At 36.2% G+C, this 19,763-nt stretch overlaps 1 protein-coding gene across 8 annotated transcripts in view; it reads right to left on the bottom strand.

Annotated features, from left to right (window-relative positions):
* Nucleotides 1-19,763, bottom strand: part of GOLGA4 (golgin A4) — a 78,776-nt gene that overhangs the window by 5,960 nt on the left and 53,053 nt on the right. For all 8 annotated transcript variants that reach the window (XM_081160153.1, XM_081160150.1, XM_081160151.1 and 5 more), the window contains 8 exons: nt 14,809-19,046; nt 14,229-14,350; nt 13,714-13,844; nt 11,173-11,274; nt 9,787-9,807; nt 9,543-9,611; nt 7,358-7,433; nt 4,232-4,335 (listed from right to left, as the gene is read on the bottom strand). In XM_081160153.1, coding sequence (XP_081016279.1) covers nt 4,232-4,335; nt 7,358-7,433; nt 9,543-9,611; nt 9,787-9,807; nt 11,173-11,274; nt 13,714-13,844; nt 14,229-14,350; nt 14,809-19,046 — 4,863 coding nt within the window. The remainder of the gene's footprint in view (nt 1-4,231; nt 4,336-7,357; nt 7,434-9,542; nt 9,612-9,786; nt 9,808-11,172; nt 11,275-13,713; nt 13,845-14,228; nt 14,351-14,808; nt 19,047-19,763) is intronic.

Here is a 19,763-nt window from a genome sequence, read left to right as displayed (position 1 = left end):
CTAGAGAAGGTCACTGAGGAGAAGATGACATAATAGAGTTAACCAAAAATTTTGGAAACTCACATCATTAGAAAAAAAAGTATAATTATTTCCAGGAAGGAAAGAAACTAACATTTTAAAAATTCATATTATGTTAATTTCCTATTATATTATGTTAATTTTGTTAAAATTCCTATTATATTAATTCCTATTGAGCCTAGGCAAGGCACTTTACATACTTCTAATACTTATATCAACTAAGATATCAACTAATAACACAAACTCCAACACAGCGAGATCTTAGTTTCAGCTCCTCCTTTTTATTTTCTGCCTCTGACATTTTGATGATCAAAAAAATACCATTTAAAACAACTTAGTTCTTGGAGAATTCCACAGGAATTCTACAAAAACCCTCACCCTTTAAAATTGTATTGCTAAACTTGAAGTCTAGAATAAAGTGTAAGTATGGCATGAGATGGCAAGAGAAACATGAAGTACCCACTTCAGTATTCTTTTTATTAACACTCTGAAGCAATTTTAAATGTTTTCTGGAATACTATCTATGAAGGCTGTTTTTAGAAAATAACAAAAATCTAAAATTCAGGAATTTACAATTATAAGAATTTCTTTAATTTCAATAGCTTATGAAGTTCAAAGTGCCCAAAAGTCCATTTATATTCACTATGAAACCACATATACAAGGATACACAAGCATGTCTGTCAAAAAAACCCAAAAAACCAAAAACAAAAGAAAACTTTGGCTAGTGTCTTCACATTTCTAGACAGTGGGAAATGGGAAATCTACCTCTAAATTCATCAACAATTTCATCAGAATTTGCAGCTGATCACCTAATAAAGACTTCAAGGTCTTCCTTGGCATGCTAGAAAACACTCTAATGTGAAGCCCAGCTCTCTGCCACACCTTGGGAAAGAAATCAGACTGTCCACTCTCCAAACAATATCCTCAGGCCCAGGGAGTAAGGGGTAGTTCAAATGAGCCATCTGGGTTAGAAGTAGCCTGTGTTGCAAGGTTTTCTTTAGGGAGAGGCTTCATTAAAAGTTAGGATGAGAAACGATTTCTACTGAAAGGAGAACATTAGTATCAATAACAGCACAAAGGATCAAAACCCAAGAAAAAGAAAGTGCAAGAACAGAAGATAGAGGGGAGCTTATTTAACTTCATACTATAAGAATGTGTCCTACATGTGGTCTTAAAACAATCATCTGCCTCATAAAATCAGAGACCCTCCGTGCAAAGGCAGGTGAAGAAACGCAGGTGGGGTGACAGACAGATCCTGCTAGACAAGAAACAACTAGATGGGGTCAAATTGCAGAGGCCACAACAGAAATCTGGCTCATTGTAAAGCCATAATCTGGTCTCCATTTCAAATTCTTGATTGTGTAAAAATTGGGAAAATCAGCAAAACATATGTCTAAAACAGTTCTGATCTTGACAAACCCCTACTCAAAAATTTCCAGGGCCACCCCCACCCAATACCTCCAGGTAAAACTCTGGAAACATTCCAGGCCCTCCACACTGTGCAGCCCTAAGCTAAGTTGCTTCCACCTCAAAGACCCAGTGTTTTAATTGGATTAGGCTACATGTCTTCCAAAACCCACACTCAATTTCCTGCCTTAGACCCTCTGTCTAGGCTTTCCCTCCTATCTGAGCTCATCTATCTAAACCTAAGCCCCCCTTTAAAACCAGTAGACACACCTGTTTCTCCATGTCGTCTTTCCTGACCTTCTAGCAATAAACATGAAGACTCCATGCCTCTCTTAACAACATCACATTGTGCTTAACTGAGAACAGCTCCCCTTCCCTACTAGAGACAGTCCCTGACTTATAAATTTTGACTTAAATTTTTCAACTTTATGACGGTGCAAAAGCAATATGCATAATAAATAACATGAAATAGTCGACACTTTGTTATAAAATAGACTTTGTGTTAAATGATTTTGCCCAACTGTAGGCTAATGTAAATGCTCTGAGCGCGTTGCTATGATGTTCAGTAGGTTAGGTGTCTTAAATGCATATTAGACAATGATATTTTCAACTTGCAATGGGTTTATCAGGAAGTAACCCCACCATAAGTCAAGTAGCATCTGTAAATAGTAATCTTAAAATTAGGGATGGTGTCAAATTTCACCTCCCTATCCACCTGGTGACAAACAAAGGGCCACAGGTAGTAAGTGCTCAATAAATATGCAGTAAATTTAACAGAAAATCTGCTACCAATTTTCAATATTTACCTCTAAAATGTGAATGCAGAATAATATACTTCTCATATTTAGCAACTAGAAAAATACCCTGTATGATGAAGATGAACAGCACAGACCACTCCTCAATGTGGACTCCAGCCAGGTATTCAATGGGGCTGCCTAGGCCTTGAGGACATCCCAGGATTTCAGCTGTCTCCCAAGTCACATCTGCAACTACTTGAAAAGCCCTGAAAACATAAGCTTAGACCTAGCTGAACTGGCTGAACTGGGCCTGCCCCAGAATACACCTTATGTTAGTGCTGGATCTTTCTTCAGAAGGACTCTGTAGAGATTTCATCCCACATATAGTCACAACCTCCAAAAGAAAAGGCTGAGGCAGTCAGTCTCTTCATTTCACAGACCAAGAAAAGGTTAAATAGTGTATTTAGCAACAACACTGGGATCATAGTTTTAAATTCACATATGAACCAAAGTAACTAAAGTTCTGAGAGGCTATTTTTTTTTTTAAAGATATGCCTGTTCCCCATTCCCTGAAATAATAACAAGGCAACACAAACTGTCTACCTCACCTCAAACATAGGCTGCTATCTAATAAAGACATAAGAGAAAGTTGTATTTCATTAGCTTTGTTTTAAAAAGTTAAGGAGAAAATTAGTTTCAGCTATTCTTTGAATAAAAAAAGTTCTTAGAAAACTAGACACTGAGTCAGTGAATTAATATATCCCTCCTGTGATACATGTTCAAAATCACACTAGTTATTACTTTAATTTTTAAACTATTTGATACAATGAAATGAGATTTCTATAGATATCAAGGACTCAAAGGACTTCTAGTCCTATAACTCCTAGTGTTTAGCTGAATCTACAATCCATAAATTCATAATATTCTTTTAAGAGATTTTCTTATGCCCTTACTTTTTAGGTTTTTAAATATATTTCAAAACAATCCCTGCCCGGCCAGGTGTGGCTCAGCTGTTGAGCGTCGACCTAGGATCCAGGCAATTGGGGTTCGATTCCCAGTCAGGGCACATGCCCGGGTTGCGGGCTCGCAGCCAATCAATGACTCTCTCATCATTGATGTTTCTATCTCTCTCTCCCTCTCCTTTCCTCTCTCTGAAATCAATAAAGATGTATTTAAAAAAACAACAACAAAAAAACAATCCCTGAACTGGCTTAGCAACCTATGACTCAGTAACCCCCCCCCCCCCCCCGACCTATATATTAAAACACCGATTGCTTCTAAAACTAGAAAACTCATTATTCCATTCTTGGCCAAGGTATACAGATCATGTAAAAGTTCATGTAGGTAAAAACTTGAAACAATATCAGAAAAAGAAATTGCTTTAAATGGAAAGTTCTGTTTGGAAAACTCATGAATTTCCCTAAAAGCATTCAATTCAATTCAAGATATAGTTACCAAAAGTCCAATATAAGGTTCTTTAAAAACACTGTAAATAAGAATATACATAAATATAAGACTCTACACTCAAGGATCTTACAATAAATTTAACATCCTAAAAAACAAATAAGCCAGGCATTATTACTCATATGATGTGGTAATTTTAAATGATCAATATTTCTTATATGAAGGAATGATTTTCTTACAGTGCCTAATGTAAAATATTTCTAAATATCCCTAAGTAGTCATTCTTAATTTGATCATTTCCAATACTTCCATACTATCCTTAAGTCACCATGAAAATGAAATGTTATCCTAACTTTAAGATCTGAAGTTAAAAATAAAAATAGCCACATGCTTCACAAAGTATTAAGTTAATGAAATTTTAAGTTTTAGTATTTAGCATCATCCAACAGTATTTTTTAAATTAATATTTTATAAATGTAATAAATATAAGCAAAATCTGTCAATTAACTTCTGTGAATTAAGAGCAATGACACAGGTCCTACACCTACTATTAGCATGTATGGTCTGTTAATAGTAAGCATACGGAATCAATATGTATGTTAAAAATGGGACCCATTTCCTTTTAAATTAAGCCACATGCAAAATCACCAGATATGATTTATACCTTAGTCTCTCGACCCATCATATACTCAAAGAGCACTTTTCGCAAATACTCAAACTCAGTAGGTTCTCCAAAGAGTGAGACATCAGTACGGTACAAATTGCCACCTGTCAAATAAAAAACAGGTAAAACTGTAAAGACAAAACTAGATAAGCTACTTATTACTTAGAAAATAGACAAACTAAAAAACAACTGACAAAGAGACACATCATTCTTGTATTAATTATACTGTATTGCATGGTGCTGTACTGTATATACATGAAGCATTACAACTGGTACCCTCCCTTGTAAGAGAAAACAAGGATTATTACAGCAGCTTTATTTCTCACACTTTTCCTCTTCCTCCTCTTCTGATATGACAATTTTAAAAGACTATACTTAGGGAATACAAAGATTCCTTAAATCTTAAAAATTATGTGTTGGCTTCAGATATTCCACAACAATTAAAATTAACAATCATTTTTCTTTTATTAAGAGTTTAGTATCTCAGAATAGTATTCTAGTTTTTCTAGTATTCCAAACCAAAAAGCACTGAGTTGAAATCAAGTTTTCAGAATAGTTTTTGAAACACAAGATAAATCAAGTAACTTGAAAATGCATGAAATATTAATGTCACTATAGCAATTTTCAAATATTTTGATTCAGCATCTTAAAAAGACTGCCATAATAAGTTATAGTATATCTGTTAAGCTCTATTTCAATCTAAGAGTAAAGAATAAATACAGTTCAGATATGTGAAGTCACACTATGACAAACTTTAATCTGAGTAAGTTCATAATTATGCATTATGTGAAATCTATACTTGCATCCACTTCCAGTAGTATGGCACACCAGGTAATCTGAAAAGCCCTCTGCTACCAAGAAACATCTAAATGCTGCATAAAAACATTCTCAGATCATAGGAAATCCCTAAAGGGATAGAGGAACACAGGAAAATAAAACCATAAAATTAATGGGAAGGCAAATGGGATCTGGGGATACCTAGACAGTAAAAGCCCATATTGAGTTTTGTAAAGAAGCCAGAGACTAGGGGAATGTACTTATGCTATAATATAATACCAGTGGTTACCCTTGGGAAAAAACAGAGATAGGAGATTAAAGAGCAGCACAAGGAGCCTCAGAGGTACTACAATGTTCTAGACAGCAGATTCACAGGTGGTAACTAATCTTCATACTTGATATTTACATCTCATGTATGTGTATGTTTGGAATACTTCATTTTTAATTAAATTTATTGGGGTGACATTGGATAATAGGATCATATAGATTTCAAGTGTGCATTTCTATGATACAAGATCTGTACATTGCACTGTGTGCCCACCACCCAAAGTCAAACTATCTTCTATCACCATATATTAGGCCCCGTCCACCCTCCATAACCCCCTTCATTTTTTAAAAGTATGTATTTTTAGAAGACCCAATTCACTCAAACCACACTTTGCAAATATAGAGTACCAAGAACTAAATAGTGATAAAACACTATTTTCTCTTAAAAAATACATGAGTTTCATCCCTCTAGATCAGTGATTCTCAACCTTTTTCATCTCAGGACACACACAAACCAATTACTAACATTCTGCAGCATGGCAAAAAGTATATCTAACAAAAAAAAATAGGTACACTTTTGATTCACTCACACCGGACAGCTATTGTTGTGTTGGCTACAGTCATTTTTTATGTGACAATCTAAGGGAAAATAGGTCAGTGCCCCTGACTAACTAGTCAGGTATTGCATGTTTTGAAAAATTCTTACAGTACACAGGTTGCAAACTGCTGCTCTAGATCAACCAAATACAAGAGTTTACAATGTTTTTCACTTTTCAGAAAATAATTGATTTGTTTTAAACATTAAATTACTTATTTATAGCTATTTTCCTGGAGAAACAATTAATACTTTTTCCTGTATGGTGGGTGCTCATTTTACTCTTATTCTCTAAAGACACAGAATGGTAAAGAGATTAATGTGCATATTCAACCAGACAACTTGGGTTGTTGAGAGGATTAAATGAGCTGATACACATAATATATTTTATAATAGTGCTTAATGTTATATATGTGTTGGTTATTAAATAAACTATGTATGATCATTTTACAATTTAAACTGAGAAAAAATGTCATGTATGAAATCCTTAAGTTGAAACTACCAAAAAGAGTCAATCCTGTTTCTATGCACTGCTGAGCACTGATTTAACAATTCTATGCTGCATGTTGACGGCTGTGGCAAACAATCTTTGTAGCAGTCTTCTCTGCAATGAGCCATAAGAAACTTACAAATTGGTTTTCCCTTCTTTTTGAAATGCATTTTGGGAAGAATCCAAAGCAAGTCCTTATCTAATTTAATTAAAAATTGTGTAGTATCTTATGTTATTTCATAGCAATAAGCGCTTTCAAAAATATAATATAAAAGAATGCAAAATGGCTTAGCTTCATGCCCTAGTTCCTTCCATGAAAAAGCAGAAAGGTTTATAAAACATTTAGCAAAATAAAACTATTCTTAATGCAGTGAGGTAGTAAAACTGAGAATGGAAAATTGTTATGAGATCATTCAATGATGGTCATCTCAAGGGAACAACTACATAAAGACCCAAGCTCAGCTTTAAAATCCTTTGTAAGTAGCATACATTATTTAAATTGAGAATAATCTGTCCAAATTATCCTTCCCCAACTTGAATATAAGAATGCTTATGAAATTATTTTCTCCTTAAAGCCTCCTAAAATTTTGTAATTGTATCACTATTGTAACAGGAAAAAACAGAAGCACGTAAAATATATAACTGTGTAGGAGTGTGTGTAGTGGATTAGATAAATGTTTGCATACATACAGAAGAGTCTAGAAAAATATACATAAATTGTCAGGTAGGTCCATTTGGAGAATGGAAATAAAGTGGGAACTTGTAGTTTCACTTATACACTGTAGCACTGTTTGAATTTTTAAACAACAAATATGCATTAACTTTGTTTTAGATTACTATTATTCTTTCCTTAGAACAAGCTGTTATTGGTGAATCACAAAGGTAAATATAATCTAGTTCGTTGTGAAAACTAGATTAGCAAAGACAAAAATAAAAATCACCCATAAATCAACCAAGAGATAACCATGGATAACATCATAAGAGGGATCATTCCTACCTTTGTAAGGTGTCCCCACAGTTGTTGCATATACGCTCTTTTCATATTTCTTCAAACGGTCTTCTAAATTGTGAATCTAGAAAATAATAAATATTTATTTTTTAATTTATCTTTATTGTTGAAAATATTACAGAGGTCCCCCTTTTTCTCCATTAACCTCTTCCAATCCCCACTCACTCCCCACCCCAGGCCTTCACCACACTATTGTCTGTGTCCCTGGGTTATGCATATATGCATATAAATTCTTTGGTTAATCTCTCCCCACATATCCACCCACCCCGCCTTCCCTCTGAGATTCGTCAGTCTGTTCCTTGTTTCTGTGTCACTGAATCTATTTTGTTCATCAGTTTATTATGTTCTTTAGATTCCACATATAAGTGAGATCGTGTGATATTTGTCTTTCTCTGTCTGGCTTATTTCATTTAGCATAATATTCTCCAGGTCCATACATGCTGTCCCAAAAGGTACAAGGTCCTTCTTTACATCTGCATATTTAAATCATATCATAGAATTCACATGGAGACTATATGTAAAAAAAAAAAAAAAAAAAAAAAAAAAAGAACTAATATAGCCACTAGATTTTTTAATGCTGAAAACAGCATATAGGCAAATAGAATACAAATGGCTTCTTAGATGTGACACCAAAAGCACAAAAGAAAAAATATATAAATTGGACTTTGATAAAAGTAAAACTTCTGTGCTTCTATAGACCTCATCAATTAAGTGAAAAGACAATCTACAAAATGGGAGAAAATATTTGCAGATCAGTATCTGATTAGGGATTGTATCCAGAATATATTAAGAATACTTAAACCTCAACAACAAAACAAATAACCCAACTGAAAAATGAGCTAAGGACTTGAATAGACATTGCTTGAAAGAAAATATACAAGCAGTTGAAAAGATGCTCAGTATCATTACTATTAGAAAAATGCCAATGAAAACCATAACAAGATACCACTTCATAATAGGAGGGCTATAATAAAAAAGCTTATTGGTGACAATGTGGAGAAACTAGAATCCTTATAGTTTGTTGGTGGGAATATAAAATGGTGACACTATGTAAAATAGTTTGATGGTTTCTCAAAAAGTTAACCATATAATTACCATATGATCTGGCAATTTCATGCCTGGGAATGTATCCCAAAGAATTGGAAACAGGCATTCAAACAAAAATGGTATATAATGTTCCTTGCAGCACTATTCACAATAGCCCAAAGGTGGAAATAACCCAAATGTCCATCAACTGATGAATGGATAAAGAAAATGTGGTATATCCATACAACAGAATATTACTCAGCCATAAAAAGGAATGCAATACTGATATGTGCTACAACATGGATGAACCTTAAAAACATCATACTAAATGAAAGAAGCCCAAAAACAAAAGTCCATGTATTATACGATTCCATTTATATTAAATACTGAGAACAAACCCACAGACCCAAAAAGCACATTAGTTGCTGCCAGGGGCTAGGGGAAAAGGTATGAAGAGTGACTGCTCAATGAATATAGGGTTTCCTTTTGGGGTGATGAAATGTTCTGGAACTAGATAATGCATCGTGAATAAACTGTCAATGAATCATGTGCTTTTAAAAATGTTTCAAATGGTTAATTTTTCTATGTTTGAATTTTAAGAAAACTGGAATATCCCTGGATATTTAGCCTTCACACTTGGCCTGCTGACCTGACTCACCATTCCTCCAATTTGGAAAAAGACTACTAAAAATCATGCACCACAGATACACATATACTAGTGTTTTTATGCCTGTGCATCCTTCTAGGTATACACACATGGTCCTATTTAACTCAAATTACTGGATAACAAGTGGACAAATCATATTAAGTCAAGATAATTTAACCACTAGAAAAAAATAGTAAAGACTGATGCCAATGTGTTTTCCCTCTGATAAAAGCAAAAATAATTTTTAGAACTTAAGTTATTATAAATTAAACAAACATAAACTGTTATCCAAAATGTTAAGCATTAGAAATAAGATGCAAATGTTCTTGTTTAAATATATGTAATCACAAATTCAGAGAGATGCCCTCTATAAATGTAAAACAAAATTGCAAAGCCAACTATTAAATCAGTTCTTTTTTAACTAGTTAAAAGAGATCCAAGTACATACTAATATAAATTAAGGAAGGTAGTTAAAATAAAAGGCACCAATTAGACCTGTACCTGTTCTCTGAACTCCTGCTCTTTCAACTTTGAATCACTGATCAGACTGGTCTTCTGTGCTAGTTGTGTCTGAAAGAACAAAAAGTCAGATCTGAAATGCATATGGGTTTCATCACTGTCTGGATACTTTACTACTCGGGAATTTTTAAAACTTAAAACGGTCTCTTTATGTTTTAACTTAAAACACAGAATGCTCCTGAAAATGCACTACCTCTAGTCAAATTCAATGAAGATTTAGTCTTACCTGTAGCTCCATAATTGTTACCTGAAAGTGGAAAAGAAAAAAATGAGTGCATATTATAAAATTTTTAAGAAGCATTAAAATGGAGTAATAAGAAATTATAAGAAAATAAGAATTCAGTGATACAGTCTTAAGAGAGTGGTCAGATTTGAAATGAGACAATTTAAAATATTTGTTTTTAAACCTGGTCTATTTTGCTATACAAACTATTATAGTGTAAATATACACAAACATTGGTAAACACAAGAAATAAAAATGAAAGCTGCACAAACAGATTCTCAAACTGGGTCCCACATGGCCTGTGTGTACTTGTTGAGGTGCACAGTGGGGCAGGAAGCCACAGGGTAAACATGGCCTATCTTTCATAGCATCAATTTTACTTAAAGGCTAGGATTGCTCAGCCACAGTGGCTGAGTTGGTTGAGCATTTTTCTGAGCACTGAAAGACTGCTGATTCGATTCTCGGTCAGGGTGCATGTCTAGGTTTCCGGCCCAATTCACATGTGTGAGGCAGCAGACTGATGTTTCTTTCTCTCTCTTTCTTTCTCTCTCTCTAAGCATTTCCTCAGGTGAAGATTAAAAAGAAGAAGAAAAAATTGAGATTATAAAAATGCCTTGATATACAGTGCCAGATCGCTCTGAATTCAGTCATTTTTCAAAATAATCCTATTACATTTGCATCTGACCCATTAACTAAAGAGAAAAATAGGAGTTGTTTTGTTTTAATCCTCACCCAAGGATATGTTTTTATTAATTTTTAAAAAGAGAAACATCAATGTGAAAAACACACATCAATCTGTTGCCTCCCGTACATGCCTCGACAGGGGATCGAACCCACAACCTAGGTATGTGCCCTGACCAGAAGTGGAACCTGCCATCTTTCTGGTGTACGGGATGACGCTCCACCCAACTGTGCCACCAGCCAGGGCAGGGACTGTTTTTCTTAATGACATATAATTAAAGACATTTCTATGTGACTACAAATAAGGCTATGTTATAGAGTAGCATATAAAATTCACATGAATTTTTAACACAAAAATATAAAAATCTAAAATTATCATACTTTCCATGGACCCTTTTGGCTATGCCTCAGGGCTGTGCAGTTCACTTTCCTCTGCTGTTCTCTCCACAGAAAAGGTTGAGACACAGTATAACAGAAATGTCTAGGCTTTGAAGTCTCCAGATTGGGTTTAAATACCCAATACAACATTGATTGTGTGAGTCTGAACATTTTATTTAACCTCTTTGAACCTTAGTTTCACTGTCTATAAAATAAAGGCAAGGTTTTTGTTAGGATGGAATGAGGTAGGTATGTGTTAGTAAGCAAGTCAAAGAATGGAAATGACAATGTTTTCAAGAAACGTGTGATGCGAAGTCCAGTTTCTCTCACTTTATCACTGCCAGAGTTTTCTTCCTGCTGATATTTCTTCTGCAGCTCCTCAAGTTGAGTCTGCAGGTCCATTACTTTTGCAGTCATTTCCTCTTCACGAGCCTTTAGAATTAAAAAAAAAGTTAATAAACATATCAAAAAGAGCCTAGAGAGACAGCACAGTATAGAGAAAACTACCTCTGTAGGACAAACAAACACCTAAACCTGTCTGAGTCAGCATCTGTGCTAAAAAAAATTTGGAATTGGAATATTCATCAAATTTCCAAGTAATAAAGACAGGACAAGTGTCTGCTGAGTCAGGATCGAAACAGGAAAAACCACCGTAAACAGGTATCTGACTTAACAGGTGTTGACTTTGCCAGAACCAAGGAACAGTCCCAAAAGCAAACAAAATCAGATAGGCCCCATGGCATAAAATAAGGCAACAAACCACCTCAGGACACATGGAAAATCTAATTTTAAATATCACTTGTCATGAATTTAGACCACCTGAAAAAGAATGAACCCCTTCTCTCAACATAAGCAAAGCAAGGATCTCCTTTGCAATCTCCACTAAGGCACAATTTAACCTAGCCACCACCCCTACAACGCCATTAACCAGAAATTGTAAATACACAACTGCCCGCAGTCTTGGTTTTCTTTTTTAATATGTCTTCATTGATTTCAGAGAGAGGAAGGGAGAGGGAAAGAGAGAAACATCAATGATGAGAGAGTCATTGATTGGCTACCTCCTGCACGCCTCCTACTGGAGATCAAGCCTGCAAACGGGGCATGTGCCCTGAGTGGGAGTCGAACCAAGATTGCCCGTACTGGCCAGGCAGTTTTCTCTTTTTATTTTACCATCACATATCCTGTGTGGATGCCTTTGTCAATGTAGCTTAGCCTTGTTTGAAAGGATTATCTCTTAGCTACTTATTCAGTTAGGCCCAGATTTTAATATGACAATTAGTTATGTAAAACCTTTCATTTGACAGTTGTGGGATATCGATCTAAAGCAAGCCCCCTAAGAATTAAAAAAGAATCCTTAATGTGTTATTTCTAATTTAAGAAACAGTTCTGTAATTTCCTTTGTAAAAACTTTCTAGTCTTTTTGAAGGGAGGAAAAACAGTACTGCTTGCTCTGAAGTAAAAACAAGAAAAACTAGCTAGATTGAATATTTATGCACATAAATGGAAATTATGTTTTAAAGACTAGTTACTATGCCAAAGCCAAAGCACTAAAATACAATCACTGTCAAAAAGAAACTAGTTTTGTAGCCAATACAGCTTTAGGAGCTACTTTTTCCCAGGGAAATTACTCTGAGGTTGGGACTAAGCAATTAGGTAAACTCCTTTACTTGTGCATACTCAATTCCTCCTTTGAGGGGTCACTACCTCTCTTCCCAAATAAATTCTTCCCTGCCCTGCCATGTGTCACCTCCTTCAAATTTACCAACTGTCTAGTATGAGCCAAGCATTTGGCTAGGTCCTCAAGACTAGAGATGAATAACAAAATCCCTGTCCACAAGATGCTTATAATCTAGGGAGAGTACAGATACATTAACACCTCTACACATATATGTATGTATGTATGTATGACAAAAAGCACACTATAAGTGAAGTGATATGGATGAGTACCAAAGAAAACAGATGCAATTAATTATAGTTAAGCAGTCAAGAAACAATGGTATTTTTTAAAACTTAACACATATGTGCTCTATGGAAGTATAAGAAAAAGTGAAATTATTCAAATCTTTTCATAAGGAGATCTAAAGCTCAAAAAGTATAAAAAGGTAGCATTTGTATGCATGTTTCATACCCTGGAATTCCAGCCTTTTCAATTACATTTAAAATTATTAGAATCTATTCCTGGCTGAGACTTCTACTGCTGCCATAGTCAGCTGAGACATGATTCTCTGATTTATGCATTTTTAATCATCAAATGGTTCTTACCACACAGTGAAATAAGGCTTGGAGTAACTAAAGAATCTGGAACCCAAAAAATAATAATTTACATTGTTTTACATTTGAAAATGTTCTCGAGTTCAAAATAGTCACTAGCACTTGTGGCTTATCTTCACAAACAAAAAATAACAATGATAATCCACCATTAGTGGAATAAGTACATTGAAACATTCTTCCACTAAATATAAAAGATCTGGCTTGATGCACTCCTTTTTCCTCCCCATCTTTTTCATCCCTTGAGACCAACCAAAACCATATAAATTGGATAGGGATGAAATAAAGTTAACTGCCGTCCCCCACTCCCCCGGAAAGATCTCAACCAAGCTAAGTAGCCACACTGAAACATGCATTGCCTGGTTAGCAGAATCTGATTAGGAACTACAATCTTGGCAGAAATCAATCAGACTCCTTATAAATCTGCATACAGTTTAGAAATGCTAATTTGGGTAATACTGAACCAAAAACAAACAAACAAACAAAAACCTCTACATTAAACACACACACAAAACAGGAAATCTGACAGCCCAAGCCCAGTCTTCTTTAGCACTACCATGAAATCTCTTACAGCTAAATTTCAAAATAGAGAAAATAAGGTACATCAAGGATTTCTTCGTATCTTTTGGCTGTTCTTTTTAGATCATCTTCTTTCTCTGCAATTTTTTTATATAACTGATTTGTCTCTTCTTGATGGCTTTCCAAAAGTTCAGCCTCCACTTCCTGGGCTTTATCTAATAAATAAAAAATGGACACACACAAGAAAACACATTAGGTAAGAATTAGTATCTCTATCCCAATTTCAGTAAGAATCCATGTTCCAAATCAAATTTTATGAAAAATCAACTGACCAAAATGTGCCCTTTACACAGAGCAGGAGTGTCTCTATAAGGTAATTAATTCGCAAATGCTTTCAGGTTTACCCGCTCCTCTTCTTAGTAAGGCAAGCCATGGACAGGCAGCGAAGGTTCCATTAGAGAACTTTCTTGGGCAAGAATCATTTTTCTCCAATTTAAAAACTTAAAGCACTTAACATAGTGTGAAAAGACTAGGCTTAAATTATAAATAGTCTCTGCTGATACTGACTTGTTCTTTATTGAATTTAAAATTTTCCTTACCGATGGTTTCTTTCAGGGTTGTTTCCAGCTCCTGCTCCTTTTGTGCCAGCTGTGTATGGAACTCCCTCATCAGCTGTTTTAATGTGGAATTGTGCTTCAACTCAAGATCTTCCTGCTCCTGCCTGGTTAGCAAAAATATAAAGTTAACCAATGCCATACAAAAAAACAAGCTGTAAAGAGTGACTTGGTCTTCACAACAGTGCATACAATGTGATCTCAGTAGGGCGTGTGTGTGCGTGCGTGTGCATGTGTAGGCAGAGTAAACTGTGGAAGGATACGTAAAGTATGATTATCTCTAGGGAATGGTCCTGGGGATTTGAAAACTTTTCTGTTCCACTTATAATTCCTTAGATACATACCTAATAACCATGATTTTACATGAAAAAAAGGGGGGGAGGGCTGTCCTAAATAGACACGGAGAAACACTTCCCCTGCCTGAAATTGTTTTTATTTCTCCTCAGTATTTAACTTATTAGATTTATGTATAATACTTCAGGTAGGTGAAACTTAACTGTACAAAAAAGGGACTTAATTAAGGAGGACTGTCTTAAAAAATAGTCATGCTGAAAAAAAAACTTACTTGATTTTCTCTTCCATTTCTTGTTCATATTCTTTCCTTGTTATGTCCAATTCTTGCTGATGTTCCTTCCGCAACATTCGAAGATCTTTCTGCAACTTCACAATCTCCTTGCCCAGCTTCTGCTTCTCCTGTTCTGCTGCTGCTAATTTAAACTCCAGGTCATTGTGCTCAGCCTCCATGTTACTAAGCAATTTGGGTTCGACCACATGTGATTTGGACTTTTCTTCCCCACTTTCTTCCAAAATTTCTGTGGCTTTACTTTTTCCATCCCTCTGTTGTTGCAAAGCCTGTAATTTTTCATATTTTGAGGTCAACGCTTCCATTTCAACTCTATGTTCTTCCTTCTCTCTTACTAAGCAGGAATCCAGCTCTTTTATCTTTTGCTCCAAAGTCTGACAGGTTAGTTCCCTCTCCTGGAGGGTTTTCTGGACATCGTCAAGCACATTTTCCAAGTTTTGCTTTGTCCCCGTGTTATTTTTCCCTCCTCCTCCTTCCATGCACTGGGATACTATCAAGGAATATTTGTTTTTTTCAAGTTCTTCTCGAAGGCGATTAATCATAACCTGATCCTCGTGCTGCTTTGCCTCGGCATGCTCCAGCTTTATTAAGAGCTCCTGGTATTTGCACTGCATTTCAGAATGAGAAGAAATTGTCTCTTCTTTGTCCTGCTCTAGCCTCTGCAATAGCTTTTCTTTTTCAATTACATTTCTTTGTAAAACACTGATTTTTTCCTCACATGCCTTCTGCACACAGCCATGGAAATCTGCTGCTTCTTGCTCACTACATGCTGCCACATTTTTTGCTGATCTGGGTACAACTGATGTTTCTGATTGTGGTGAACTTTCCACTGACTTAAGTTTTGCTTCCACGACGTGACTTTCTCTCTCTCTTTCCTGCAATTTTGTATTTAGCTCACTCAGGCGGCTTTCCATCTCTTTTTTATACTGCTGTTCCTTCTCTTCCATTTGAGACAGCAACTGCTTCTTGATGGCAGCAATTTTTTGTTCAGCTTTCTTCTTCAGTTCCGCTAATTTTGCAGCGCTCTCTAGCTCCAGTCTACCTTCCAGGGCCTTTAATGCCTCTTCTTTGCTCTTCACACTTGAATTCACACGGTCCAATTCTTTCTTCTTAGCTTCAAGTTCCGATTTCACAGAAGCCACTTGCTCTTCCAGTCTTAAGGCCTTTTCTTCGGCCTCTTTCACCTTGTTGGCCTTTTCTTCTCCCAGCTCCTGAAAGTGCTGAAGTTTCTGAACCATTTCATTCTGCTCCATATTCTTTTGCTGATTGTAATTTTTAAGAACTTCGTTCAAGGACTCGATTTCACTTGTTTTCTGAGCAACATGCTCCTCTAATTCCACAACTCTCGCCGTCTGAATTTTTAACTCAGCCTCTAAATGACACTCCTTTTTCTCCAGCTTGCTCTTCTTATCTTCCATTTCGCCCTCTAAACACTCAAACCTTTTATGTTGCTGGTCGAGGTCCTCCTTCAACAAAGCCATCTGCTCATCCTTTTCACCGGCTTCCTTTGTTTTTAACTCAAGCTGCACTTGCAGTTCTTTAATAGTATTTTGATACTGTGTAAATTTTGACTGTGCTTTCTTCTTCCATTCTGAGAATTTGTTAGATGAGTGATCTACCTGTTCAAGAGCAGAAATTTTCTCTTGACTCAGAGTTTCAACTTTCAAAGATAAATCTTGCACCCGATCCAGCAATTCATGTTTTTCCTCATCGTGCCGCTTACTCAGTGATGAAATGGCGGCGTCTTTTTCAGTTAGGCTGATACTATTCTGAAGTTGAGCGTTCAGATCAGTTAGTTGTTTACTGAGACTGCTGACTTCGGATTTTTTTTCTTTAAGCTCTTCTTTCATCAATGTGACAGCATTGATGTTTTCCGATAACTCTTTCTTCAGCTGTGTGATACAAGACTCCTTGTCAGAGGCGGCCTGCTGCTGACTGCCGCCCTCCTTCCGCAAGGCTTCCTTTTCTGTTACAAGACCTTCAATATCAGCCTTCATGTTCTTAATCTCATTTTCTTTTTCTTCTAACTGGTACACAGCCTGCTGGAAAGAACTATTTAGTGTACTTTGCTCTTCTGTTAGCTGTCTAAGTTGTGCTTCTAATTCAGAAACTTTGCAAGTTTTAATTTGTAGTGCCTCCTTAACTTTAGTTGTGTGGTGCTGACAATGGGAAATTCTAGTGAGAACAGCATGAATTTTACTATTACTAAGGTTGACCAGTTCATCCGCTTTAGCCTGCAGTAAGGCTTCAGTTTTCTTAGCACATATATCCAGCTGAACTGCTAGCTCCTCAGGCAGTTTTTGGAATTCCAAGATTTTGTCTTCCAGGCTTTTCTTACTTCTTTCATGTGAAGATTTCAACCTCTGAAATTCTTCATCTGTGGCTTTCAACTTGTCAGTCAACTCGGAAACTTCAAGCTTATCTTTCTCCGACAGCGTCTGCAGCTCAACTACACGCTCCTGGAGACATGCATTTTCCTTCAGAGAATGCTGCAAGCCAACTGCCAGCTCTTCCAGCTGCGCTTTCAGTTTCACTTCATTTTGTGAGAGAGAATTCATCTGGGCAGACTTCTGGGTGACTTGTTCCTGTAAGTCCTTTATTACCGCACCCTGCTTACCGCCCTCCTCCTTCAACCACGCCATCTCCTTGTTCATCTCTTCTTTCTCACACCCAAGTACGAGGATCTTTTGCTTCAGTTCTACTACCTCTTGTTCTTTCTCCTGTAACTGGGTTTCATGTTTTTCCTGAAGTTCCTCAGCTTGCTGAGTAAGTTTCTTCTCCGAGGCTGATCTCACATCATCAAGTTCCCGCCTATGCACCTCAGTGAGACTCTCTATTTGCTCCTTTTGGTTTGCTTCCAGTCTTGACACGGCATCATGGATTCCCGCTGAGTTAGCCTGTGCCATTTCCAAAAGCTTAGCGTTGAACTGTTTTTCTTTCTGACTAAGCTCTAGAACGGTATTGTCAAGCTCTTTTTTAAGCTTGGCTTCCTGATCCAACAATTTCTTCTTTAGCGTTTCTTGCATCTCCTTTGCTTTCTGCTTAATTTTTTCCATCTTTTTCTCTTGACTTTTAAATTTGGTTTCATATTCCTCATGCAAAACACTAATACTGTCCTCCTTGGCCAACAGTTTCTGCTGGAGCGCTTCAATTTCTTTGCTCTGACCTTCTCTCATCTGTAAAATTACATTTTCCTTTTCCATCAAGATTTGCTTTGTCTGCTCCTGCTCAGTGTTACTGTCTTTAAGCTGGGACTCACACAGCTCGGTTAAAGATTTCACTTTTTCCTCCATTTCACTGTTCTGTTTTTCCAGTTGCTGCCTTAAATCCTGCACCTGGGTTTTGTAAGTGTCTAACTCAATACAAACATCTTTCTTTTGTGTTTCAACTTCAGCTACCTGCTTTGTAAGAAGAATTCTTTCTGCTTCCAAATCCAACAACTTCTGCTGCAGCTGGGCCAGCTGCTCCTCGTATGCTTTTGCCTGCTCATGCGTGGTACTCTGGTGTGACTGAAAAAGGTCCAGTTTAGCAGATGCCTGCTGGAGCTCCCTTCCAGACCTTTTAATATCTTCCTCCAAGCCCTCCACACGAGCCTGGTGCTCTTTCAGACGCTTATCCTTCTCCTCCAGGAGAAGCCCGAGTTGGTTGATCTCATCTTTCAGTGCCTTCTCAGTTCGCTGGATAGACAGCTCTTGCTCTTTAATAATATTGTCCACTTGTTGCTGGTGGTGATTTTTCTGTTCATCCAGCTTGGCCTCTAACTCCTGCTTCACTGTATCTGCTTGACTCTTTAATACAGAAAGTTCTCCTTCGAGCCTGTCACGGGCCTTTAATGCTTCCGCCAGCTCAGAAGACAAAGATTCCAGCTCTGTTTGCTTCACGTCCAGCTTTTCCAACGTCCTTTCGTTCATCTCCTCTATGTGGGCCTGAAAGAGACTCTCTTTGTCTTTCAACAATGTTTCTTTCTCTTGTTCATACTTTTCCCTAAGCTTTTCCATTTCAGTCTGATGCTGCTGCTTTAAGACTTGGAGTTTTTCAGTCCAAAGGTTATCCTGCTGATGCTGCAGGTTTTCCAGTTCTGTCTTGTGTTTTTCAACCATGATTGTAACTTCTTTATTGTGCTTATTCTTTTCAGCTTCCAAATGAATAGCCAAATCTTTTGAATGAATTTTGCTTTCTTGTAAGCTTTTTTCCAAAGAACTTTCTAATTCAAGAATTCTCTGTTAATAAAAACAGATGCATTTTTATTAAGTACAGATTTGTTTATTAGCAATGCTACACATGACATGATGTCTACACCTATTTAAAGATTAAAATTTAGATAAATAACTCTACACATCACACCAAACACTAGAAAGGACCAAGAATCTATGCTCAATTCCTAAAAGAATAACATAACAAAGAAAAGATTCTATTTTTAACACAACTCATAATTCCAGATTCTTTCTACCTACATTGGTAACTATTTCCACTACCTATATTTCAAGAATATTTTCACAGAATAGTCAATAAGAAATTCAATAAGAAATAAATTATAAAGTAGATAACTGTTGGTGGAAAGAAGGGTATTTTTTCTGTGTTTTTTAAGACCTATAATAGTATTCTACTACTTTCATAATTTAATTTTGGAAGAAAAATAATGTATCTGATTTTTCTACCCCAAAAGCTATTGAATGTCAGAGCAGATCTTTAGGAATTACCAAATCCAATCTCTTCATGTAACAGGTGAGAAAATTAAGGTAAAATTAATTTACAAAGCTAGTAATTGGAAGATCTAGCCTGAGTAACCATTCCCCTCCATCATGCGATCTTACAAAAATGTTGAAAATGGGAAAATAAAGCAGTTTAGAACTATGGGTAAGAAGTGTGACTGTTTCGCTGTCTAAATCAGAACAAAAAATCTAAATAAATGACATCAGTTTATTCAAAACAGGGCA

This window comes from Miniopterus schreibersii, assembly GCF_964146895.1.
Source record: "Miniopterus schreibersii genome assembly, chromosome: 15".
In the NCBI taxonomy this organism is placed as follows: Eukaryota; Metazoa; Chordata; class Mammalia; order Chiroptera; family Miniopteridae; genus Miniopterus; species Miniopterus schreibersii.
Note: the sequence above shows the minus strand (reverse complement) of the source record. Positions and strands in the feature narration are given on the sequence as shown.